Source organism: Hyperolius riggenbachi, chromosome 7 (genome assembly GCF_040937935.1).
Source record: "Hyperolius riggenbachi isolate aHypRig1 chromosome 7, aHypRig1.pri, whole genome shotgun sequence".
Classification (NCBI taxonomy): Eukaryota; Metazoa; Chordata; class Amphibia; order Anura; family Hyperoliidae; genus Hyperolius; species Hyperolius riggenbachi.
The window spans coordinates 214,757,468-214,785,218 of record NC_090652.1 but is presented as its reverse complement, the minus strand read 5'-3'; the positions used below and the strand labels follow the sequence as shown (position 1 = coordinate 214,785,218).

At 43.9% G+C, this 27,751-nt stretch overlaps 1 protein-coding gene across 21 annotated transcripts in view; it reads left to right on the top strand.

Annotated features, from left to right (window-relative positions):
* UNC80 (unc-80 homolog, NALCN channel complex subunit) overlaps nt 1-15,587 on the top strand; it is a 261,092-nt gene extending 245,505 nt beyond the window's left edge. For 20 of the 21 annotated variants that reach the window (XM_068245196.1, XM_068245188.1, XM_068245180.1 and 17 more), the window contains one exon: nt 14,645-15,587. In XM_068245196.1, the coding sequence (XP_068101297.1) occupies nt 14,645-14,911 (267 nt within the window). In that variant the 3' untranslated portion in view covers nt 14,912-15,587. The remainder of the gene's footprint in view (nt 1-14,644) is intronic. The other variant, XM_068245194.1, reaches the window with a different exon arrangement.
* Nucleotides 15,588-27,751: the final 12,164 nt, after the last annotated feature.

Here is a 27,751-nt window from a genome sequence, read left to right as displayed (position 1 = left end):
AATTTATTTCAGTTGTCACTACTGTGCACTGTTGTGTATGCCACAGTCCCTGGAAATACGCACGCTGAAAAAGGGTGCCACAGTAATTTGCGCACCGGGAGATACCACTAGTAGAATATTGTTAAAAGTTATGTTATTCTACTATTGTGCACTGGCTAATATCAATAGTAGAATATATGTAATTGTACACATATCCTATTATATTATCACACTAATCCACCTAACACGAACCTTCCCCATTACCAATATTCTTTCCGCAATCCTCTTACACTAACTCACCCTCTACCTACTCCTAACACTAATCTACCCCCCACCAATATCTGGGACACAGTCAATGCTGCTAAGAAGTTCCTCCACCTTCAGTAGTGTAGAAATTGTGGTAATAAATGATGCCTTTGGCATCCAAGTTGTACACTAGGCACTGCTATCGCTGAAGTTAGCAATGCTATGTGGCTATGAGTAAGGACACATTGTCTGAAACACGTCAGCCATTTTGCCTGTCCTGTTTAGCTAACAAAAGTGGACGTTTTGTTGGAGCCTTTGGAGAGTTGTGGATTTTCTCTAACAGTTTGTGCTTGCTACCTCTGGAAGAGGTCTCTTCCTGCACCTCCAGAGTATGTATGTGGCATGAGTGGTGTCACCCTGTTTAAGCAATTAGCAGTGCGGTCTATGCAGCACTAATTTTACCAGATGACCTCTGGAGCCCGAAATTACCTACTTCTCCTGGAAGTGGTAATTTGCAATAAAATGCAGATTGAATGTAGAACAGTAAAAACATTATCTATGACCTTCAATGTATGTAAAATGGCCTTTTGAATGAAAAGAAGTGTTGTGCATATGCTACTAGATAATGGCACACAATCTTAAATAGATATTGTCAAGTAGAGTATAAAAGCTTCAGTGAGGAAGACCCAATAATCTAGTATCCTTATTCTGTTCCTTTGTTCCGTACCTTTCACCAGACTAGACGTATGATAATTTTCCTTTATTTTAAAATGCAAACATTACCTAGGTGGTAAACAATAAATAATAAAGGCTGCAAGTTACACACTTTCATAGTTCAAAATACAACATAGAAGGGGAAGATTCTTGAGAGAATGTGGGATATAAAAGGTGAGAGAGATAGAAGTAGGCGTAGATGATGGATGTGTGGTACTTACTATGGTGGTTTTAGGGGCCTAGGGCAGAGCCAGAGATAGAAGCGTGTGGACAGCTTAGAAAAGGAAAAGTCAAATGGGAAGCTTCAAGGTATGGGAGCTGTTCTAGAGAAGACAATGGCCTCAATTCACTAAGCTTATCTCCTGTCTTTAATAACTCTTCTAGAGTTGTTACCATGGTGATAAGGCATGTAGTATTCAGGAAACATTTTACCTCAGGCAAACCTAAAGTTAACTCTTCTGTCTTTAAGTTAACTCTTTAATCCTTAAAATAACTCCAGAGTTAACGACAGGCTGTTCATTAACTGCGTGTGAAGATAACTACAGAGGAGGTAACTTAACTACAGAGGAGGTAACTTAACTACAGAGGAGGCAAATTAACTACAGAGGAGGTAACTTAACTACAGAGGAGGTAAATTAACTACAGAAGAGGTAAGGAATGAAGAGATAAGATAACTCTCTTACTGTGTGGAGGTAAGTTTTATCTTGCCTTATTATCTCCAGCATGATCTTAGTGAATTGAGGCCATTGAGCCATGCATGGGAAAATGTTATGAATGAGGAGGACACTAGAGGAGAGAAGCAGAGTGTATTTGGCAGTGAGGTCAAATCCAGAGGTGGAACATGAGCTATCAAGTGATTTAAAGGTAAAGCTTCATATCTTGAATGTGACTTCAAAGCTGAAAGTTGGTGAAGAGATTTGAATAGAAGAACAGCAGATGAAGAGTAGAGAGAAAGGAAAAGACAACGCTCGCTGCAGCATTTAACATGTATCAAGGAGGTGAAGATCATGCAAGTGGAACATCTGATAGGTGGACATAGTAGCGGTTGAGGCAAGCAATTGTAGAGCAAGTACGAAGAATTTGCTTTCTTACTCATATAGAAAGGGGAATATTTAGAGATGTTATGCACTTGAAAGTGGAAGGAGAGATCCTGAATATAAGTGTAGAAAAGTGCTGAGTCAAGGATGACAATGGGGCTGTGAGCTAGTGAAATGTAGGATGACTATACCATTTACAGCTATGCTGATCACAGTGTTAGATTTGTGGTAGGTTAAAGAAATACTTGAATATCCCTGATATTGATATTTTTTTGGGTTTATCACCTTGCACCCCAATGTATTGACAAGAATTCTGAAGAAATCACTAAAGCAGAAGACAAGAGATGGCCCTAGATAAACCGCACCACAACAGTATAATAAATGTAATAAGTCTTTGTTGTACACCATATAACAATTAAAACCATAAAAACAGTTGCACTTGAATGCAAAGCCCAATATTAAACATTAAATATGTACTCTCCATACGACAATATGTAAACATCTACAATACAGTACAAAACCCCCTAGATACCTGGATCGCACAAGAGGATAGTGTGGACCGTGACTACACCATGATTTGCACACTGACATGCGCGCACAGGAATAAAACACACATGTCAAGTTGCAAAATAATGTGAGGAAAATAAGGAGTGGAAAGTAAGTGCCAAGTAGGTAAATGAATAAGACCAGTGTTCCACATCAGCAGAAAAGTCCCACGAAAGGGAAGAGTAAAGTGCATAGAAGCGGAAAACCACTGATAATAAGGTGAATGCCAACACAGTCAAGGAAGAGCACCAACGTGTAGTACAGAGGCGGAAAACCGCCAGTAAACAAGGGCGGCTTACCAGGAGAGGAACAGGAGAGCGGGCAGGCAGCGTGCAGAGCCATCGCAATTCACCGCACACGGCGGCTTCTTCCAGGCCCGTTAAGTATTTCAAAGTTATAGTTTTAGAAAATGATAAATAATATACAAACAAGGCCAAATTAGTATTTTAGCTAGTTAAAAGCAAAAGTGAAAATAATTTATAAACAATGATAATGTAACTATAGTATACAGAAGTCACAATGGGTACTTGGGGCAAACTTTCCTATTCCAAGAGGGTTCTTGGAATGCAGAAGCTCTCATAAGGGGTACATGGTAAACATTGTGCAGGGAAGACAAAAAAAAGCAACTGTCTAAGGCAGACATGTCCAAAGTCCTGCCTGGGGGCCAAATGTGGCCTCCAAGCCTTTTTGGTGCCCCCCCCCCCCCCGTGATGCCGCATGCAGGGGCCACCTTTTATCCCCACTCTGCCTCCCCCTTTGCTCCTCTGTAGTTTATTAGCCACCACTGTAGCAGCAGCAGCCACTGATTAGCAGCCACCAGCAGCAGTAGCAGCCACTGGTTAGCAGTTGCCACTGCGCCAGTAGCACTGTGCCTGCATACTGAAAGGGGCATGCTAACTGCACACGGTATATGGGTTATTTCCTTTGGGATTGTTTTATTTGACAAAATGTCACAGGCATAGTGTACCTATTGAATACAAATAATGGCACCCAGATACTGCGCACATACAATCACAATGTCTATGTAAAACAAAAATAGATTAAAATAAAACAGGCAATGATATAACTCTAGCTGACAATGAATTAATGGAGCACTCTTCTCAGTTGTGTGCATCAACTATAGCAGAGTCTTTAAATAGATAGATAAGCGCTCATCAATGCTTGTATAAGGCTGCACATATATTCTTAACAATAGGAAGCCCCCTTCAGGTTTAAATTCACCAGATGTTGTGGCCTGTTCAGGCCCAAAATCGTGTTTGGGGTATCGGCCACCCCACAGCCTCACTGGCAATTCACCTCCAGCAATGCTCCAACTGATTCAGCTGGATGCTGATAGGGGAGAGAATAAGTGCTGATAGGTGTACATCTGAGAGTGAAAAAATTGTTCAGAAAAATTGTGTTGTGGGTTTGGGCCTTAAAGGACAACTGTACCTAATGGCAATCAGCTAAAATGTTGTTTAATATTGCTAGTTCGCAGTGGCGTAGCAATAGGGGTTGCAAAGGTTGTGACCGCACCGGGGCCCACTAAGGGCCATCCTTCATCCATCTTATTAGCTTTTTATTGCTGCTATGCTGATAATGAACACCTCTATATGTGCATTACATAGTGGTGAACCCTAACAAGCTATTATCTTACTCTGATTACACCTTTCTGACACTGCAGCTGTCCTTGGTAGGTTTTGGGGCTCCATATTAATCGAGTGCTAAGGTCCCCATGTAAAACTTGCACCAGGGCCCCAAGCACCTTAGTTAAGCCACTGCTAGTTCGCCCCCTAGCCCTAGCATTCTCAAGAAAGGCTATATGGCCCCTGGCCTAAAACCCCTGGTCTAAGAAAAAGTGAACTGCTATAATCCCCAACAGTTGCATCAGTTCAGTTCACTTACCGATTGCGTACAGTATCTCAAAGGTCTGCCTTATGTCAAATAATCAGTTGTTAATGGTATGTTTGGGAAGCACTCCCATTATAGTACGTTGCACGTAGTCAGTAACTTTTATGTGGGGTACAGATTGCCCAGCAAGCTCATGGTGAACCAGAACACCTAGGAGGGGCTACAAAGGAACAAAAAGCCCTCTTACTAAAATGTTATGCAAAACAAAGTTTGCTTTCTTAAAACAGAAGGGATTTGCTATTATTCAGGTTGGAGTGAGCGTATAATGTCTCCCATGATGCATCACTGCTGAATATGCAAATTATCATTTGCTGTCCCTGTAAGGTAGCCACACCTCCAGAACCGCTGGAATGCAATGATGTGTCAGCTTGTTATTTGTACAGAGCAACAAATAATCCCCTTACACACTCCTAGGAGTTCTGGTTCACCATGAGCTTGCTGGGTAGTCTGTAGCTCTGGTTGCTTCAAGTCCTACCCTGTAAAGCCACATTAATTCATGCCATTCAGTGATGAGGATCAACCAATCTGAAACAGTCTGTATGCATGTTGGATTATTGTGGCTCTGTACAATTAACAAGCTGACACATCATTGCATTCCAGCAAACCTGGAGGTGTAGCTAGCTTACAGGGACAGATTTGCATATTCAGCAGTGTTGCACCTGGGGAGACATCGTATGCTCACTCCAATCTGGATAATCACAAATACCTTCTGTTTTAAGAAGGCAAACTTTTGTTATTTGGGATACAAAGCAAGAAGCACGTTTGTCACTGGGAAAGGAGCTTAATGATTATTCCTTTCAATTCCCATGATCCTAAGGTACGGAAATCTGATACGGAAATATGTGCCTAAGCCTGTATGTGAAACAAATTATATTGTACTGTGACCCACACTTTTACATTTTGTAAATGAACCTTGTGAGATGCCAGAGACATCTGTGAAGTCTGTAACAGGTCCTTCTATGTCCTTCTATGAACTTAATAGAATGTTTGCATTCGCACTCAAGAAATACTACTTCCAGCTGTTCTCATATCTACAGAGCCTTCAAAATATTTACTGTGAAAATATAAGCTGGAACAGAGCTGCAAGAAATAACAGATGTAAAAACACAGGGCTTTATTGAGTTACATATTGTAAAAAAACAATGAGCAATTACTCATAGATAATCACATTTAGCAGCATATTCCTGCTACTTAAAAAATATACTGTACAACTGAGTCTCTCTCATAGGGGCTAGAGTGGGTATCAGCGATGGGGTACCACACTGGATCAAGTTCAATAGGCTTCTTTACAGCACAATCTGACAGGAGCGCATGTTGCATAAAGCACAGTTAGCTGCTCCTAAGATTGTCACTCAAAAGTTGCATTCCCATTTCTGTCTGACAACTGCAGCCATGTGACTGACGATTGTGTCAGCATGCCTCCAAAAAGAAGGAATACTGAGCAGTAATCATTGGAGCATGTAGCCATACTCAGCATACCACTAGCACAAACTGTATGTGAAGGTGGTGTGGTGCTGCTAGTGCCTATTAGCTTGACACTGGCAGCTTGGTGCTATTGGTTTCCAGAGATGTCACTGCAGTAGACAGTGAATTATGGAAAAAGCTTCCCCCGCATAGTCAATGTTGGTGCTGGGTTAGGTTTGGCACAGTTTAATTTTTTTTAAATGAAATGGGTGCATCTGCATGGAAGTGACTTTCCAGAAGGTCTGGAAAGGTTGTTGTAGAGACATCATTGTACTCTGCTCTGCTCCACGAGCATACAAGGAATGTGTCTAAAGGTTGGTAGGCCGCCTTGGTTTAGAATCTAGTGTTGGTACAGTTGTTCTCTGAGGTTGCTTAATGATCTGGCATGCTGGACAGTGACTATAGGTGGCCAAATCCGTTGTTCCTCACCTTACCACGAGTAGGTATTGTTACATCGCCTGTCCAGTTGGGCGCAGGGTGAGCCAAATGATGGCTCACCTTCTGCCGTTGGAATTCTGGGCAGCGTACAATACAAATTATGCCTCCGAGTCGTAGCAACTAGGAGGGATGCGTAATTCGGTTTCCAGCCATTGCCTGCACCCAAATTACACATACCGGGGCTGCACAGCTATAGTGGCACCCACATTAAGCCCAGCTGGGACCCTCTTCTTGTTTTAAGGCCATGCTTAGATCTGTTACAAGCGTGGCCGCACTGCCCGGACACAATTACAGCCATTTCCTGCTCAGCAGCATGGCACCGCTGGTGCATGGAGGAAAAAGCCATGCATGAGCAGCTTTATGCTTCTGCTCAGGCTGTACCTGTGTCATACCTGTGCCTGCACAGTGTGGTTGTGCCCATACCAGCTTGAACATATTCGACAAGCTCTTGTTGAATATGTTCAGAGGGTCCCAGAAATAGATTGGTGGGGTAAAGGAGGATAAAGGAAGCCTAAAAATTCTGATTTCACTAAGCAAAATATACATGTACAAAATATGCAGTACTTGGACCGCATTGCCCTCCCCCACAACTTTCCTTGCTACATACTACAAGACTTTACCCCAGTCACGTCCCCTGCACCCTGCATAGTACCCTGACAGTCACAGCTGCTTCCAATCAAGCTAAGGAGAGAAGGCGTGGTGTGTGTGTGTGTGTCAGTGCCCCCCTTCAGGACCACACTGAGGGGGGGCAGCCATTGCAATGATGTGGTAGGTTAATCTTGAGGTTACTTCTGGAAATCTGGTTCTGATCCAGTTCTGTATCATGCCTGAAGAAGAAACTTTAAGTTTCAAAAGCTAGTAAAGAAATCTTGAACAATTAGTCATTAAAGGTATCACCTAATCAACTTTTGTAGTTATGTCTTCGGACTCTCTCCATGTCTAACACCAGACCACACCCAACAGGACACTTCAGAACCCAGCAGGAATAAACCAGGGATTTGGGGAGTATTGATGTTCATTTGTGGGCACTGGCTTTTTTATTTTGGAATGGGAAGAGCAACCTTGAAGTGACAGCCATGACAAAACCTTTTTAGGCCATTTGCTTCAAATCCTACACTAGCATTTTAAAATTGAGCTAATGAAACAAAACATTGTCTTTTCTCACTTGATATGCTGACATCAAACCAAGAAATGTTAATTTAGGTAATATTTTTATTGACTAACTGTACATAGTTTATTGCAATAACTATGTACAGTTATCCATTAAAGGTATTACCCAAATCAATGTTTGTTCATTTGTGTCAGCATATCCAGTCCACGACAAATCCCGGACCTTACTTCACTTGCTTTTCTTCACTGCAAATCATGAATTAGTAACTAAACCCACCTACTGCACTTCATAAAAAAAAATCTCTTTTTTTTTTTGAAACATCAAGATAAAACTGGTCAAGCTCGAAGAGCGGGCCTCAACAACCTGGCAAGTAAATACAATCAAAAGGTTTCAAGCAGAAAACTAAAAGGGAGTGTCACACAGCTGATTCTCGGCAGGCACCAATAGCTGAACCTCAAGTACAGGTACTAATGTAAGCTATAAATGGCATAAAATATAGAAAAGAGTATTAAACATGATCTGACTCATTTCAAATATTAAAACTGGAAACGTGATGTTCCCAATACAATATCCAGGGATCCCAGGTCTTGTGGAAAAAGGGTCCACAATCCTCTATTTTAGCTCTAGAAAATTTGGATATCATGGCGGAGCTTATTTTCTGAATTTTGGCATTGGAGAAAGGGCATTGGATCTCCAGTTGGCAGGAATATGAATTTTTGTAGCATTAGAGATATGCTGAATTAGCTCATGGCCCGAATGGTTCTTGAAGTCTTATAGCCAAAAAGAACAACTGTAAGGTCCCTAATAAATTGAAACTGTAGGACTTCAGATATTAAGTGTGCAATCTGATTCCATAGAGCCTATACCCTAGCGCAGAACCACCACTAGACATGGGCCAGAAAGCCTGTGGAATTGCAGTTTTGGAAGCACAGGGGAGAATTTAAACTATGCATAAGGTGCAGCCTGTGGGGAGTAAGGTAGGTGCAATGAAGGAGGTGAAGGGAGACCTCAGTAACTGAACCATGCAAGTTACCAAGGTCTCCAAGCATGCTTAAATCCAACTACTGCTCTTGAACAAGAGCATTCCTGGAACACAGCTTTAAGAACATAGCTCTGAATACATGAGGTTTGTGGCTATATCAGCAGGCTTCAATTTATGACATTCTCAGCTTCCTCCTAATCCACAGCTTGGTCTGGAAGTTAGTAGTATGACACTGGTTCCAATCCTGCATTATAATCATTATTTATTTTTTACCTGATCATAAGGGCCAGGGCCTCGACCAAATATCTCTGCTATCAGACAAGGAGATAACACCATACCTTGGACATCCTGCCTCAAGTTTAGGAGAGGCTTCCATTATATCTGACAGATTACACCGCCCCTGTCTAGGGATTGCAAAATGCTATTGATCAGGGTGTATTTTTAAGCATTGGGAAGAAATAAACTGTAACTACAGAAAAGCAGACATCTATATTGTATGTTCAGCAGGGGCGTAACTAGACATCACTGGGCCCCCCCGCGAAACTTTGTATGGGGCCCCCCACCCCCCTCGCTTTCTGCACAGGAAAACTGAGGACCAATGTGTTTTCCCTATGCAGATAAAAACACTTAGACTTAAAGGAAACATCAGGCAATCTATGCTACCCCCAGATCTACTTACCCGGGGCTTCCACCAGCCCTTTGCAGCTGGCAAGTCCCTCGTTGCAGCTCTGCTCCCAGTACATACATACATACACACAGCCTTATAATTTTTTTTACATGAGAGCACATGCTGTATGGAGGAACAACAATGACATGCTGAACATAAGATATAGAATTCAATGTAACTTTGGCAAAATATTCAGAATGTCACTGATTGATACTGTTATTACAAGATCTTGGACTTCCTTGAGACAACAAGCTCTCAATGAAGCAGCAACAGTAAGACATCAATCTCCACCCCATTGCATTGTAAAAGTATTCAGAGGCCATAAAGTCATTAGCCCGTGTGATAAGAATCTAGGAATCCTTTTGCTGAAAAGGAAAAGTCTACAACTTTTTTTCAAAATGTGACTCCTTTGTTTGTAAGGTTGAACATCTAGTCATCAGAACTTTGCAGCAGTGAGAGACAGATGTTTTTTTACGAACCCTAGGGAACAGGGACAGTGTACAAATTCCAAAGTGTGTGTGATTCCTTATCTGTGTGCTGGACACATGCAGTCAATATAACAATGGTGCTAGAGCAGAATACGTTTTTTTACTCCATGCCCTTAGCTGTCAGTCTCTCAAAATTTCCCCCCCAAGGGCCCCCTGTGGCTTCTGGGCCACCCTGCGGAGGCATCCCTTGCAGGGTCTATTGTTACGCCCCTGATTTTCAGGCTGCAACTGGTTTTGTCTGTTAGCTACAGCAAAGACAGAATGACTGGGTCTCCACCTGGATTTGTGCAAAAATGCTGGTTTATTGTACCATAGTAATAGAAAAAACAGACGACGTTTCGGCCAGCGGCCTTTATCAAGTGTTACACACACTGAGTGAAAACTCACGTATAAATCACAAATTGTGTCTTAAAACACACCCCTAAGGGCGGGCACTTACTTAATTAGAGAGATTTAAAGCAACAGCACATGGAATACAGTAGGTCTGTTAGCTAAACATCACAGTTGCACTCTAGAGAATAAAGATAATACAAAGTCCATTCCACAGACAATGCAGCACAGCCACAAGTGATGTAAGCTCTATGGTACTTATCCTACAAGAAAACAAATTGTGGATAACAGATAAAAGCATCTTTTAAGACTGTTGTCTATTCAAATATTTCACCATATCCTAGATATGTACGTTTGATATGGTGGCAGTCACAGATTGCTACATAGCAGGTCTCAAGTTGAATGACTTTATTTCTTTATATAATTAACACTATTTGAATCATTACATAATTCCATCTAGTTTCTAAAACCTGTTCTCAGGGACAACCATAGGTTACCGGCATGTGCACATGTGAGGACCATTAGGACAAACCGATTGCTGTACAGACACGTCACACTGCAGACATGTACTGTTGCTATGGGGAGGGAAGGAGGGAGATGGCATGATGTGCAATGGAGCAGCTTCTGGTGGGCAGGATAAGAAGGGGAACAATGCAATTGGAGGTTGTTGTCGTTTGCAGATCCAGCATGACTGATCTTTAAAGAAGCTTGTACACATGCCATATTCTTGTCTGAGACAGAAATTTCTGCAGCTATCCAGTCACTTTCACATGTGTATTGATTAACCATTTTACTACCTCTATTACCAGGGCAGTTTCTAGGCTAAATTGCACCCAGGGCGAGGGTGTAGAAATTGCGCCCCCTTCCCCCCCACCCCTGTGGATTCGTGAACCCTTACTCTTTAGGAACAGTCACACAGCCACAGGTCACAAGTAGATCTGCCTACTTACTAGTGACCAGCCACTCATCCAGGAGGAAGCAGGGACCAGGAAAACACACAGCAAAGAGAGCCCGAAAAGCCGACTCCTCCATGGGTGCCGCGCACTGACGGCCTGCAGTACCGCTACGGGACATCCGGTGTCATCACGCAGTGGTGACGTGATGACTTGATGTTTGATGCAGGCAGCCCAGGAGAAGTCAAGGAAGGTGATTGCGCTGGTAATCTTCTTCCATTTGGATGCACTGCACGTCACCAGCTCTATGTCTTTCTCCCTGCGCGCCCCCCTTTCTTCTATTTGCGGGCAATCGCCCTGCCCGCACTGCCCAAGAAACGGCTATGTCTATTACACACACCTCTTTTTATTCTTTAATGTTATAACACTCCGATCTGATCATGGCTCTTGTATAGTTTCACTGATATATGCAGCAAGGATAGATGGGGCTTAATTTGTACCAGATATTTAACACTATACATTAAACAACAACAAAAAGGCTGCATTTGTAATAAAATGTAATTTTATTTTTTTATTCTTTTTAGAAGTGACGTTAACTTCAGTATTGATAATAACATTATTACCAACAGAAGTAGTAGTAATAATATTACTACCATCTATATTATGACTGTTATTGACATACTTATTGTTGATTAGACAGTAATAATATTTCTATTAAATCATTATTATTGAATTTGTCATTTACTATTTTGGTTTTAATTTTTTTTCTATTAAAACATTATTATTTTTATTCTCTAAATGGGGCATAATAAAGGTGTTTTTTTTAAAACACAGATTCCAAGATAAAGTACTTTTGCCAGAAGTCTGTTCTCTCCTCATACTGCAGGGGTACTGAGGAGAGAACAAACCTCTCCTTGCCCATGTGATGTTGCTTTGTGGGGGTGCTTGCGCTGCCCCTCATTTCCTGGGGGTACAAGGAGGCCAACACGCGGCGCCCCTGTTGAGATGCAAGAATTTGCGTGGGCCAACTCCTGCAGGAATGTCAGGAAGGTAGCCTTAGATCCTGCACAATCTGTTGCGTCAGAAGAGCCGCAACAGCGCACCCGATGGAGCCCAAAAAGGTAAATATTGCACAGGCTGCCGGATTTGTCGCCTGTGCGTTCCGGGGGCTGCAGCAAGACCGCCGTGGGACACAGGAGGATGGGGGAAGCCCCAACAGGGTCCAGAGGCTTCCCCCTACTGAGGTGAGTACCCCCCAGGGGAACTTTTTTTCAGTACAGGTTTTCTTTAACACAAGTCCAAGCAGATTTCCAGCAAAAATAGAAAAATATATTTATGCTCCACATTTATCTGATGTATTAGTAAAGTATGTTTTAATAAGAAAAAAACAATTTAGTCCCCGCTGTGTGTACAGCTGTACAGCAGTGCACCAAGCACAATGCAAGGAGATGTAGGAAAGAGACTAAACAGTCACATGACTTTGAGGCTAGAGGTAAATACAGTATTTTGTTTTTGACTTCACTAAGGGCTCGTTCACACTAAGGGCGTTTTCAGCCTTTTTTCAAGCGCAGGCGATTCTTAACCACTTCACCACTGAGGGGTTTTACCCCCTGAGCACCAGAGCAATTTTCACCTTTCAGCACTCCTTCCATTCATTCGTCTATAACTTTATCATTACTTATCGCAATGAAATGAACTATATCTTGTTTTTTCCGTTTTTTAGGCTTTCTTTAGGTGGGACATTATGCCAAGAATAATTTTTTTCTAAATGTGTTTTAATGGGAAAATAGGTAAAATGTGGGGAAAAAAATAATTATTTTTCAGTTTTCGGCCATTATAGTTTTTAAATAATGCATGCTACTGTAATTAAAACCCATGAAATGTATTTGCCCTTTTGTCCCGGTTATAAAACCATTTAAATTATGTCCCTATCACAATGTTTGGCGCCAATATTTTATTTGGAAATAAAGGTGCATTTTTTTCATTTTTGCGTCCATCCCTAATTACAAGCCCATAGTTTATAAAGTAACAGTGTTATACCCTCTTGACATAAATATTTAAAAAGTTCAGTCCCTAAGGTAACTATTTATGTATTTTTTTAATTGTAAATTTTTTAATTTTTTTTTAATTACAAAAAAAAAAAAACGGAGTGTGGGAGGTAATGAGTTAATTTTATGTGTAAAAGTCATTTATTTGTATGTGAAAAATGTGTAGGGTGTAGTTTACTATTTGGCCACAAGATGGCCACAGTAACTTTTTGTTTTAATGCGACCTCCAAGCTTCCTTCCGGAAGCTTGGAGGAAGTATAATGAGGCTGGACACGTGAGTTTTTTCTCACAATGATCGCGCTGCCCATAGGAGAGCAGCGGATCATTGCGGGGCTTAGATCAACGAACGGGAATGGATTTTCCCGTTCATTGATCTCTGGGCGAGCAGGCGGCGGTGTGTTTACTAGCGGCGGGCGGCGTGTTTACGAGCGGGAGCGCGGACAGCGTCGGGAACGCGGAAAAGTACGTATTTCTCCGTCCCTGGTTGTTAAAGGATGGAAAAAGGGGCGGAGAAATACGTACGCGCGGGGGTAAAGTGGTTAAAATCGGCCACAAAACGCTTGTGCAATGAATCTCTATGAGAAGGTTCATATCAGCGCGGTTTGTGCAGCAAAAGCGGTGCCTGTACCATTTTTGGGGGATTTTGCCTCTATGGAAGGTATCGGAAAACCGCAAACGCTCACAAAATCGCTTTGTGCAGCGATTGCTTTTGCATTTTTAAGGATAAATACATTGTGGTTATTCTTTTCTGGGTCAAAGAGTTCACTTTCTGACTTGAGTCAGGAAGTGAATTAAAAAATGCTCTGGAAAAGCGCTTAGAAAAAACCGCATCGCCCACCTAAGCGCCAGGAGAGGGAAAAAAAAGCCTCTAAAAAAGCCCAACGCAGACAGATACACGAGCAGAACGCAATGGGAACGAGGCCTAAGGGCTGGTTGACACTGAGGAGCTTTTCAGCAGTGTTTCAGCTCTTAACAATGTATCCCTAAGGTTACATTCATAATGGTGTGTTGCTGCATAACGGGCGCTTTGTTATGCGGCTTCAAGGCTTGCTGCACTGCAATACCTATGTGACATTCACAGTGCGGTGTTTGCATTGCGGTATAATAACATGCATTATTTTAGCGCACTGTATGCAGTGTGTTACTGCAAAACACGAGCGTTAACAGTGAAGCATACTTTTTATTGACTGTATGCCTTACTGTGATGTAATGTGCAGCACTGCTTTACCGATCTGTTCCATTCCTGCTGTACAGGGGACACAACGCACTGACTGTTGTGAACCTAACCTCAGGGCAGAGCCGGGACAAGGTCCTCCACCACCCAAGGCTGAGATACCAAAGTGCGCCCCCTTAATCCCTCCACCCCAGCCGTCACACACTGATTGCTAATAGACTAAGGCACCCCAGGGCCCCCCAACACCTTCATCTCTAGTTATATGGCTTGTAGTCACTTCCATGTATCTCCTTTTCTTATTTCTTTCTGCTTCAAACACAATTAGGAATGACAGCTGAATGAATTGTGTGCCCCCTCCTACAATGCGCCCTGAGGCTGGAGCCTCTCCAGCCTATGCCTCGGCCCTGCCTCAGGGACCATTCTCACTGCAGCGTTTGTGATTTGTATAAATTGCAAACGTGCTGCATGCAGCATTTCAGGAGAATTCACAATGCAATTCTCGGTCCCCCAAATGAGAATTGCAAAGTGCAATCACTGGGAATACACAGATTTTGTCTTGCAATCCGGGCGTGAACTAATCCTAACAAAATGTGTTTCTATTGATCCCTTGTGATTCATTCTTTTTTTTTTCTTTCAGAGAAGGGGCCACTTCCTGGGGAAGGAGGACATGGAGTCCAGTCGAGGAGCAGCAGCCCCTCTTCTCCACAGCTCCCCAACCTCCCATCTTTCGGATCCTGAAGACTTTGCTGGATTGGAGACCAGCAGTTTGCTTCAGTACACAGACACTGTCCTTCATATCAGCGAGGACAACGGCATGGAAAACCCGCTAGTGTCAGGACACTTTAATTTCACACAGATTGAGCTGGGGGAGACAGACATTGACCTGGATGAATCACATGTTTAACCCTGAGCTCTGACCAGCTTCACAAGCTCTGGTGCTGTGGTGTGTTGTTCTGTGCCTGTAGAGACTTTGCACAGTCTTTCCTCTCCCTCCTTAGTCATGCAGCCTTGTTTGCTCTGGAGGGTGTGTAGAAATTTGCTGCTCATTTTCTCTTGCTGCTTTGCTTTAGTTATATAATAGAAACTATTCATGAAGGTTTATACAAATGAATGGGGCAATGTGGTCACCATGTGGATACATTTGCTGCAGCTTGACCAAACTCTGTGAACTAGAGTCAGATGATTTGTACAATAATTATAAGTCTCAGCATAGATAAATGCATTAAATAAGATGATTTAAACCATGTTAGTGCAATCCTAGCATAAAAAAGTGGATACTGTGATATTTTCATTTGCACTAGCAAAAATTGTTATAGGATTAGCTGCCAGGAGTCCTACCTTTGTCAGATCATCAGAATTAGGTGCATCACCTCTCCATTAATTCTTTTTGACCTCCAATCTGGTTTCCGCTCCATCCACTCCATGGTAGCAACCTCCAGAAAAGCGAACAATCACTTCAGCACCACTAGTCTAAGGCCCCATTTCCACTTGCCGAAAAATGCTCCGTTTTCTGGCACGCAAATTCACATCCGAAACAACAGCCTACTTAAATCAATAGGCTGTTTTTGATTCACATTTGGGGGGGGGGGGGGGGGGGGGAAGGGGATCACATCTTTTTTTCATATATCGTAACTAAATTTCTATTGTCGCCCATTAGTATGGCAGAGGGATTCAGATGCGATTTCGCATCAGCACAGGTGCGTCTTCCATAAGGATGCAGTACACAAGTAAATCAAAGCCTTAAAAGGGTACTTGAAGTAAAGGTCAAAGTTAGATACTTAGTTCAGTAGAGGGAAGCCTCTGGATTATCAAAAGACTTCTCCAATTCTCCTCAACCCCATCGATCCAGCGCTGGGAGCCTCTGAAAATATTCAACAAGAGCTTGTCAAATATGTTAACGTCGCCGCGCTCCTGTCCGAGTAGGAACGTGGCCACACTGTGTTTGCGCAAGTAAAGCTGGTGCCTGTAAAGTAGCATGGGGTTGCTCATGCATTGCTTTTTCCTCCATACACAGACAGCTGTGAATAAGAAGGGGTTCTGGCGAGCCTCGTTGGGGTGCGAGAGGATCGGAGAAGCCTCTGGATCATACAGAGGCTTCCCTCTACTGAGGTAAGTATCTAACATTGACCTTTTTATCCCCACAGATTTGCGTTAAGGTTTTCATTGTTCTTGATTTCACTTGTGACTTAATGAACCATCCTTTTCTTCTCCAGATCCTGAACGCTCAGAGCATGCAGGGTCTTACTCCCTTCCAGCTTTCTTCATAGCTCACAGACATGACCTTTAGAGTAGAACATTGTGAAACCACCTCCCCCAGGGCTCAGTCCTTGGACCCCTTATCTTCTCTATTTATGCTTATTGTCTTGGGCAGCTTACCAGTTTGTTTGATTTCCAGCATCATGTATAAGCTGATGACACTTGTTCTCTTTGCTCTTAAAATAGCTATATTAATAACATATATCCCAACTGTCTTAACACTGCCATCTCTGTTATTTCCTTTTCTGTCTGAATATCAATTATATAATTATATACAAATCCCTTTACACTCTAGCTCCACCTTACATAACTGCACTTATGTCCGGATACCACCCTGCATGAAAGCTGCGCTCTGCTAACTCTGTCTTCCCCTCTAGTCACCTTTTACAAACAATGTTTGATGGAGTGGCAGTCATTGAAAAAGGGAAGAGTTGTGCCCAAGCCCAAAGGCCCTCCCACTCCAGGATCCAAGCAGTAGAAAACAAGAGCTTTGGCACTACCGATAACAGGGACGGAGCAAGACCAAGTTGCGCCTGGGGCAAGGTCAGGTTTTGGCGCCTAAAGGTCAGGTTTTGGCGCCTAAAGGTCAGGTTTTGGCGCCTAAACTGCCATTCATTTTGCCGCCTTTTTAAGAATTCAACAAACTGCGCCTGGGGCAAGATACCCGCTCGCCCCCCCCTAGATCCGTATCTGACCGATAAAAATGCTATTTCAATTTAATGGCAATAAAACATAAACATTATTGGCTTACAGGCAATGGCCCACTGTTTCTGGCTTGATAAGCGCTGACACGCTGTGGTTTTACCTGGCAGCAGTGGCTATACTCAGACGTGATGATTTCTAGCAGAGCGCTAAGCGCAGGACCAGTGCAAGAGAGCAGCTGACAGGCAGTGAATTCACTGCCTATCAGTTTCCCGTCTAAAGAGAGCAGAGAGGCCTTAGGGTTTACACCCCTGAAATGATAGGTATGGTATGTAGTAAATGATAAATAGTTTATGAAGGGACAGACAGAATGTAATTAGGGATTGTGTTTTAGATTTATCTCTAGGCCACGTGAATGCAGCCATGTGGTAATGGCATTGCCTTATCCATCTGTATGAATCCTGATGGCCTGAATTACTAAAGAATTGCTGGATTGGCAATCATAAATGACACTGCACATCTGGCCTGCAGTTATTAGTCAGCTAATATCAGGTGGTCAAGCACTACAACCCCCGCTGGGTCATATTAAAAAACACTGAATGGAAATGGGAGTTATTTGTTGTGCTATGGCAGCCATTTTATGCACCTGTGCCAACTACTTATTTTTAAATCTAGAACAGCCTGCAGTGAAATCACTCAAAACACTAACTCACTAGTTAGCAGCCCTCATTGTAGTCTGAAATGACCCGAGTATATGTTTCAGATACTAGAGCACTTTTGAACAATGATTTATGAGAACTGATAATTCCAGCAATGTTTTAATAAATCAGGCCCTGTGAGTCTGCCTCATGTTGGACCAAAGAATAGCTAAACCCCAACTCCAAGCAATTTAGCGTGTTCTATGTTTGTAGCGAATGTTCCGGCAAACGGTTGTACAGCCTTGTTCAGGCTGAATCCAGGAGATGTACAATTTACTAGATTTTTGTGTTAAACATATCAGCCTGATCACATTTTGGCCCTAGTAAACATGTGGCTGTTCCTCCAACTGTGATAGTGAAAATCGGGGATACTTTGCACAGTGAGTGAGGCCTTATATGTGACTTATATGTGTGTCTTTGACTGATGTCGCCCGTCGCTGGGCTAGGCTGAACAGACGTGAAGTCAGGTGTACAGCTCACGACACGCTCTGTTGCTATGTGGGTTGGTGGAGGGACAACGGAGTGGCGTGTGGGGCAAGCATGGCACAAAAGAACCGGCGGATGGTTGGCCAAGGTGCTCCGTCTGGCAGATTGCTTCCCGGGCGGCGGGTGGGGGCTACTGTACACACGCCCGATTACTGGCTGAGGCGGTCATTATAGGCCACCTCAGCCGACTTTAGTCATGCGTGTGTAAGTAGCTTTAAAGACTAGAATGTGTACATGTGTTCCTGTCAGTATGTGATTGTTCACATTCCGTTGTTTTGTGATATGCATTCTATTATAGTAGTGGTAATGGTGATCCTACTCTAGTACAATTCACATTGTGTTTCATTTTTATGTGAGGCGCTTTACTATCTTGCTCCAAGTAGAAAAGAAATCTGGCATTGGTAACGCTTGGATCTGTGTCATTATATGGTAGAGGAAGAAAGCCCTTAAAAAATAGCACCTCCCACAGCAAAATTAAGAAGTAATTAAGAATAAAACCATTTAAAAACCAAGCAAATATTCCAACATGATCCCTATTTGCTTGGTTTTTAAATGGTTTTATTCTTAATTGAATCATCAGTACTGTGATTATTAATATACCCAATGTTGAATAAAGATTTTTGTTATACTTTTTCAAATTTTGCTGTGGGAGGTGCTATTTTTTAAGGGCTTTCTTCCTCTACCATATAATTGCTCTTGATTTGAGCCCTAGCACACACAGTTATTTGGTTGAGGTGTTGCAGACACTCCCTAGAAACTATGGATCTGTGTCATGGCACATTCCTTCTCTCTGGTATGCCAGAGGCAAAACTATATACCTGGAGGAGACAGAAAAGCCTATACTCCCCTCTTTACTAGCAGTGTTAGGCCTGGGACCCACTAGCAGCACTTTTCTAAGTGCCAGTGATTTGAAAATATTTTTTGTTAAATCACATCCCTCAAGTGGGATCACACCAATCAGGGGCGTAACTAGGCCCCACCGGGCCCCCCTGCAGAATTTCAGAGCGGGTCCCCCCCCCCCTCCCTGGGGCCCGCTCGTGGCCGTTTTGTGGGAGCTGGAGGGGTGGCAGCATGAGGGGAAAGCCTTGGCCACAGTCGGCGGGGAGAGGCTTTCCCCTCATGATGCCACCCCTCCAGCCCCCACAAAACGGCCCCAAGCGGGCCCCAGGGAGGGGGGGCCCGGGCCCCCCCGAGGGAGCAGGGGCTGCAGGGCCTATTGTTACGCCAGTGACACCAATAGCATTGCATTAGCAAGAGCTTTTCAAATCACACAAGGCTTAGAAAAGCACCTCTAGTAGGTTCCAAGCCTTACTGCAAGCAGGCCACTGATTACTAAGTGCTACATACAGTCAGGCCCGGCCCTAGACTTTTTGCCGCCTGAGGCAAAATTCAAAAAAATCGCCGCCCCTCCCCCCCCCAAGCCGTGTGTGGGGGGCCGCCCGAGCTGGAGGGGATAGCGGGCAGGAAGGGGGTATTGGGCCTAGCGGCGGGGAGGGGGGTCGGACCCCCCCCTCCCTCGCCTGGGTCCCCCGTCCTCCGCTCCCCTCCAGCTTTAAAAGTGAGGTCGCTGGCTGCAGCTATATTGTAAGAGGCAACGGGCGGGGATCACTCACCTCTTCCTCGTTCCAGCCCGAGCCTGCGCTCCACTGCGGCGTAGCAGGAAGTGACGTCAGTGAAGCGCAGGCTCGGGCTGGAACGAGGAAGAGGTGAGTGATCCCCGCCCGTTGCCTCTTACAATATAGCTGCAGCCAGCGACCTCACTTTTAAAGCTGGAGGGGAGCGGAGGACGGGGGACCCAGGCGAGGGAGGGGGGGGTCCGACCCCCCTCCCCGCCGCTAGGCCCAATACCCCCTTCCTGCCCGCTATCCCCTCCAGCTCGGGCGGCCCCCCACACACACAGACGGGCGGGTGCCGCCCCTCCAGAAGTGCCGCCTGAGGCAAAAGTTTCACCCCGCCTCATGGGCGGGCCGGCCCTGCATACAGTATACACTTAAGGCCCATTTACACGTATGAATTTGCATTAGTACTGCAAGCGATGCAATTTCAATGGAACAGTTTCCATTGAATGTGTTTTTTGCTGTCCGTTCCGCTTCCACATTTTCACACCGCACATCTGTTTCCCATGATTGTCAATTATATGATACATGCAAAAAATTGCATAAAATAATGCACGAATTAGTAAACGGAAAAAGGCATGCAAAATGGGATGGTTCCACAGAGGTGCTGGGATTTTCTTATCCCAATACTCGGATAGGGTTTTGGAACCGTTCTGCAGCATTTATCAATTTTTTTCTTCCCGTACGCGATTCGGATGCAGCATATTGATTTCAATAGGCTGCGATTTTGCATCCAAAATCACGTGCGGAAAACGGCCTCGATTCCAGTCTAGTTGAAACAGGCCCATATCCTTGAGGGAACAGGCCCTAATAGTCTACAGGCCGCAGACACAATAAGATAAATATCTTTGAGATCCACCAGTTATACAGGGTGAATATCATATCCCTAACAACCAAGAGAAATGACCAAGACCAGGTATCAACCATATTTGGAGTTACACCATGAATTTGCTGCAGTTACAGAAGCAGAACTTCCCCACAGACCAGCAAAGTGTTTCAGGTTGTTGTGCCTTTTTGGGTGAATGGTCTGCTGCATTAACTAGAAATGTATGAATGGGATAATCCCAAGTACGGTTGATCCCTTCTCTTGGTGGTTTGTTTTATAAGCTATATACAAACGTTGAACTTGTTACCTACCTGATCATTGAGCAGTGGCTGGATAGTGTAATCTCGGCACTGCCTGTTCAGTAAGCTGCACCTATTCAGTAAGGAGTTCCTTGGGCAAGTCTCCCTAACCCTGCTACTGCCTACGGAGTGCGCTCTTGTGGCTGCCTTGCTTGTGGCTGCCTCAGTCTGATGTGAGAAAGACGCTATACAAATACTGGAATTATTATTATCATTGAAGATTGTTTTGGGTGACAGTATTGGAATGGGTATTGTACAGGAATGTTGCTTGATTAGCAGGTCTAGCAGCATGTTCTCCTTTGTGTTAATCAGGGTGGAAGGAGGGAATCAGCAAGGGAGACCTCTTTATGCGACCTTCAAAGTAATTTCCCACAGCACCAATAGTCGTTAAGCGAGAGTGAACCCATGTAAGAATGTGTCCATGTCACCGGGAGTTTACTGCACCAGTGCAGTGCGTAGCCAATGATCTAGGTGCATTCTCTTGCATGCGCCTGCGCAGCATGCTCGCCAACTATGTGGTTGCATTCACTTGCACGCATCCATGCATGGGCCGAAGACGCCGACCCAACGGCTGCTAGCAGGACCCAGGAGAAGACCGGAGCTGCTGCGAGGGACACAAATGACTTCTAGGATCTGGAAGAAGCTCCAGGTAAGTAAAGCTACATTTAATTTTTCAATTCGAAAATCCTTTAACGGGCATTTTATTGATAAGGTGCGGAAATATCCCCTAGGAAAAAACTTAGGAGAAATAGTGAATCGAGAAGCAGATGACATCTGGACTTAGATGATGCAACAGAAGCCGAAGTACAGTATCAGTTAGCAATCAGCATTATTCTCACAGTGGTTTGATAAGAAAGCTGAAATGTGACCAGATGCCTGGTTACGTCACTTTGCACATCACCATTGCACTGCCTTATGAAAAAACTGCATGTCTTTTTCATGACTGGAAAACTAGTGTATATCACTGCTAGAATCATTCCTCAGCAGCAAAAGAGAGAGAAAATATATACCTATTGCCAAATGTTTATCAGAAAAGGAATTATATATACATAAATGTAATGGGGAAACATGTTCTGTGTGCTTCACAAATAATAAATATTTATTTTAAAATGTTGTGTTGTGTTGTAAGAATATTTAAATCAAGGGTGTTCCAAACTATGGTGTACAAGTACTTGCCTTCTCTCTAGCTTCACCTGTCGTGCACATACCCTCTGCCACAGTGTACGAGTACTTACCTTCTCTGTAGCTTCACCTATCGTGCACATACCCTCTGCTAGAGTGTATAAGTACTTACCTTCTCTCTAGCTTCACCTGTCGTGCACATACCCTCTGCTAGAGTGTATAAGTACTTATCTTCTCTCCAGCTTCACCTGTCGTGCACATACCCTCTGCTAGAGTGTACGAGTACTTACCTTCTCTGTAGCTTCACCTATAATGCAGATATTCTGCCACAGTGTACGAGTACTTACCTTCTCTGTAGCTTCACTTATAATGCAGATATTCTGCCACAGTGTACGAGTACTTACCCTCTCTGTAGCTACACCTATAATGCAGATATTCTGCCACAGTGTACGAGTACTTACCCTCTCTGTAGCTTCACCTATAATGCAGATATTCTTCCAGTGCACGAGTACTTACCTTCTCTGTAGCTTCACCTATAATGATACATTCTGCTACAGTGTACGAGTACTTACCTTCTCTGTAGCTTCACATGTCACGCACATACCTTCTGCTATGGTGTACAAGTATTTACCTTGTCTGTAATTCACCTATCATGCACCTACCTTCTGCTATGGTATACAAGTACTTACCTTCTCTGTAGCAATACCTATCATGCACATACCTTCTGCAACAGTGTACAATTACTTACCTTCTCTGAAACTCACCAATCATGCACATACCTTCTGCTATGGTGTTCAAGTACTTACCTTCTCTGTAGTTTCACATGTCACGCACATACCTTATGCTATAATGTACAAGTACTTACCTTCTCTGAAACTCACCTATCATACACATACCTTCTGCTATGGTATACAAGTACTTTTACCTTCTCTGTAGCTTTACCTATCATGCACATACCTTCTGCTATGGTGTACAAGTACTTACCTTCTCTGTAGCTTCACCTATCATGCACATATCTTTTGCTATAATGTACAAGTACTTACCTTCTCTGTAGCCTCACCTGTCATCAGGGCCGGGCCGAGGCATAGGCTGGAGAGGCACCAGCCTCAGGGCGCAGTGTAGGAGGGGGCGCAGAATTCATTCAGCTGTCATTCCTAATTGTGTATGAAGCAGAAAGAAATAAGAAAAGGGGATACATGGCAGTGACTGCAAGCCAGATAACTAGATATTAAGGTGTTGGGGAGGTTGTGGGCCCTGTAGCGCCTCTTAGTCTAATAGCAATCAGTGTGTGACGGCTGGGGTAGCAGGGATGGAGGGGCGCACTTTGGTGTCTCAGCCTTGGGTGCTGGAGGACCTTGTCCCGGCTCTGCCTGTCATGCACATACCTTCTGCTATGGTGTTGTAACGATCGGTGTAACACAGAGAGAATCTGATTATTGGTGATCTGCAGTATCACCAAAAATGCAGATATATACCTGATTATTGATGATCTGCAGTATCACCGATAATCAGATATATCACTAACCTCTGGATACCTGAGTAATATGAGTGTTTGGTGCAACAGTAATACTTTGAGGAGAATACCTGGGGAACAGGTATCAGGGCAGCAGGCAATACTGTCCTGGAGAACAAGTATCTTCCAGTAACCTGGGACTCTCACGCAGGGAGGAGCCAGGCTAGGGGTAGGAAGGGCCAGAGCGTGAGTGACACCAAAGGCAGGATGTCACTGACTGATCTGTGAACTATCTCTTAAGTGAGAAGATAGTTCTCGAGGTCGGACAAGCCAGGTCGGCAACACACGGACAGACAAAGTACAAAGACAGGAGACTGATTCGGTAATCCTAAGGCACGCAAGGTTTGGCAACAGAGTATCAGATATAGCAAGGTACCGAATCAGTGATCAGAAGAGTGGTCAGGAAAGCAGAAAGTCATAACAGACAATAAACAATGCCTAGTCTTGGGTGTAAGCTTCGTGATCATCAACACCCTGGAACTAGTCTGATATATATATATATATATATAACAGAATGGTAACACAAGTCCCTAGACTTAGGTGTGAGGTCCTTGATCATCAACACCCTGGAACTAGTCTGAATAATAATAGAATGATAATACAAGTCCCTAGGCTTGGGTGTGAGGTCCGTGATCATCAACACCCTGGAACTAGTCTAAAGTATAACAGAATAACAACACAGATTCTGACAAAAGGTCTGAGTGCTTCCACGTAGTGATCGCAACGGCAGACAACCAGTGAATGACCAGCACTCAGTATATATAGTACAGCGCTATCCAGCGCCTCCCCTAAGTGCTGGACCAATGGGAACTGGTTGCAACGTCAGCTGACCGGCTTGGTCAGCTGACTCGCTTCTGGCTGTCATAAAAGTTCTGCCTCTCAGCGCGCGCGCGCGTCCTTCTGAACCTGTGTGGACTATCAGTCCCAGCCACACCAGACGTGTTGTGAACCACCCGCGGCGCTGGATGCGGAACCAGCCGCACCACTATCAAAGCATGTGGCGGTTTCTCCGCGTCTAGCCATACTATCAGATGTAGGCCCACGCTTGCAAACTGCCGCGTTGGACGCGGAATCAGACGCCTTGTTCTGAGCACACGCGGCAGCTTTTCCGCGTTTTCTCACAGGTGTACAAGTACTTACCTTCTCTGTAACTTTACCTACCATGCACATACCTTCTGCTATGGTGTACAAGTACTTACCTTCTCTGTAACTTCACCTACCATGCACATACATTCTGCTATGGTGTACAAGTACATACCTTAGTCGCACATTCTCCTGTCATGCACATAACTTGTCCTGTGGTATACATAGCTACAGTTATGGTGTGCATAGTTTTACCTCTGGTGAACAAAGCTTCACTTAGTGTACATATATTCCTGTATGATGTACGCACCTTCTCCTTTGACACACGATGCTTCACTTATGGTGTATTTACAGTAACAGTAAAAAGTATGTGAACCCTTTGGAATTATATGGATTTCTGCACAAATTGGTCATAAAATGTGTTCTAATCTTCATCTTCTGAGAACTCTTTTGTGCGAGGCATCATTCACCTCAGGCAATGCTTCTTGGGAAAAGCAAACCCAACCTGGTGTGTGGTATTTATAAGGCAGGGCAGCTGTAACCAGTACCTCCAATCTTATCTCATTGATTGGATTCTAGCTGTCTAACACGTCTAGCTCTTGGAGATGTCATTAGTCTAAGGGTTCATATACTTTTTCCACCCGGACTGTGAATGTTAGAATTTCAAAGGGTTCTCATACTTTTTGCTGCTACTGTAGCTTCTGTGATGTATACGGCTTCACTTATGGTGTACATAGCTTCTCCTATGATGCGCATAGCGTCATTTATGGTACACGTATCCAGGGCTGTGAAAATGGTACAAAAATCATCCAACTCCGACTCCTCAGTCTATGAAACTACTGACTCCGACTCCAGGTACCCGAAATTGCTCTGACTCCTGGACTCTGACTCCTTATTCTAATTCTTACCAAAGGTGTGGAGTTGGTACAATAATCATCCAATTCCTCAGTTTATTGAAACCACCAACTCTGACTTCAGGTACCCATAATTGCTCAGATTTAATGACTCCACAGCCCCACATATCGTCTCCTATGGCGAGCATAATTTCACCTATCGCGCGTGTGTGTGTGTGTGTGGGGGGTGGAGTTCCGATCTTACTCTCCATCTCTCCTAGGGTCCTCCTCTTGCTCCCCCAGTATTGGTATACGACGCCGTGTCTTCAGTCCATCCTCCACGACAGCCGCCTTCTCTCTGTCTCCAGCATGTTGCTTGTAATCACATGACATGTAGGAGAACCAGGAGGCAGACATGGTTTATCTGCTTTCAAGGTTTATATCATATGGGTTGTGTTTTATAGTATTTATGTACATATGGTTTGGAAAGGGGGGAAGGGGTATGACAGAGGTTTTTCTGCCTGGAGTAACAGAAAGGCCAGAAATGGCTCTGGCTGCAGAGGATGGACAGGAGACATGACGCTGAAAGGGTTGAGGTTTTACCTCAAACCCTGCCAGAGCATATTCCTCTGTATTAGAGTAATGTAATATAATGTAATGTATTAACTTACCACCAGCCCCCACTGCATAAGGAGAAGGTAGCTCAAAATAAAAAAAATCTCCCTCCCCACTTGTCCACTCCATCTCTGGATTGAAATAGCTCAAATACTAATTTATTGACCTATCAACAATCCTCGCAAAGTTCTGAGATGAATCAGGTGAGGTTAACAAAATCTGTCATCTAATAAAAGACACGTAAAAAAACAAACTCAGGTTTTCTGAACTAATAATTTTCTTCATTGTTCCCAAGTCTTATTAAACTAAACCAAGGGGTCACACTTGGGGGATGTAACAGCCCATATTAACCTCCCCGGCGTTCTATTGAGATCGCCAGGGAGGCTGCGGGAGGGTTTTTTTTTAATTAAAAAAAAACTATTTCATGCAGCCAACTGAAAGTTGGCTGCATGAAAGCCCACTAGAGGGCGCTCCGGAGGCGTTCTTCCGATCGCCTCCAGCGCCCAGAATAAACAAGGAAGGCCGCAATGAGCGGTTTTCCTTGTTTTGCTTAGATCGTCGCCATAGCGATGAGCGGAGTGACGTCATGGACGTCAGCCGACGTCCTGACGTCAGCCGCCTCCGATCTAGCCCTTAGCGCTGGCCGGAACTTTTTGTTCCGGCTACGCTGGGCTCAGACGGCTGGGGGGACCCTCTTTCGCCGCTGCTCGCGGCAGATCGCCGCTCTGGCAGCACACGCGGCTGGCAAAGTGCCGGCTGCGTGTGCTGCTTTTTATTTGAAGAAAATCGGCCCAGCAGGGCCTGAGCGGCAGCCTCCGGCGGTGATGGACGAGCTGAGCTCGTCCATACCGCTCAGGAGGTTAACCTCATAATCCTAGCTGGTCAACTATTGGTGTATACGCCTCCAGTGTTGCAGCGGGCGATTGACACTTGTTCACGGCAGGATTTAAATGGTGTCGATTGGCTCGGGGAACATATGTTTCCAAAGCCAACCGAAGTGCCTGTAATGAATGGACATGACCGAGCCCATTTAGGAGCCCTGTTCATTCATAATAAGGGATGGAAAAAAAAAAAACCTTCCTGGTAACCCAGGATAGTGTTTGTAGCGCAATCTTGTGGTGAAAAAGTAAAAATACAGTCAGGATACATTTAAGTTAAAAATGAATAAAGTTAATCCCTTTCAGAGAACCAACCCACCCCTGTTACCAACAAACACTTGTAAACAAAAAAATAGTAATGATAATAGTTTTAAAAAGTTTATTTAAAAAAAAGTTTATTAACAAAGTTTATTAAAAAAAATGTCAAAAAAACAACACATTTTTCAAGCCGTGCTAAAAAGACTTAAAAGGTGCTTAAAAATTGTAATTTCTATACGAACTGTATGGTACGGTGGGCCTTACAGTGGGAGCAACCTCCTCTGGTTATAAGTCAATACAATCCACACTACTGGCGCTGAATGTCCAAAGACTACAACTATCCGCAGATACTTGGTTCTTCAGATCATGCTTACACCTTTAAATGGAAAAACATCAGAGACAGAAACACATCATAGTACAGGATGTTTGCTATACTGCTTTTTAACCTATGTGCACCCAAAAACCAGCATTCAAAAGCGCACCAGTAGTGCCAGCAATCACATCCACCTGGGGATAGAGGGTCACCCCCCCCCCCCCCCCCTTTTAAATCCCTGCTCACCAGATAGTTTCTTTTAAACTTGCGTATCTCTCAACGTCGTTGCTTCCATTAATACCATAC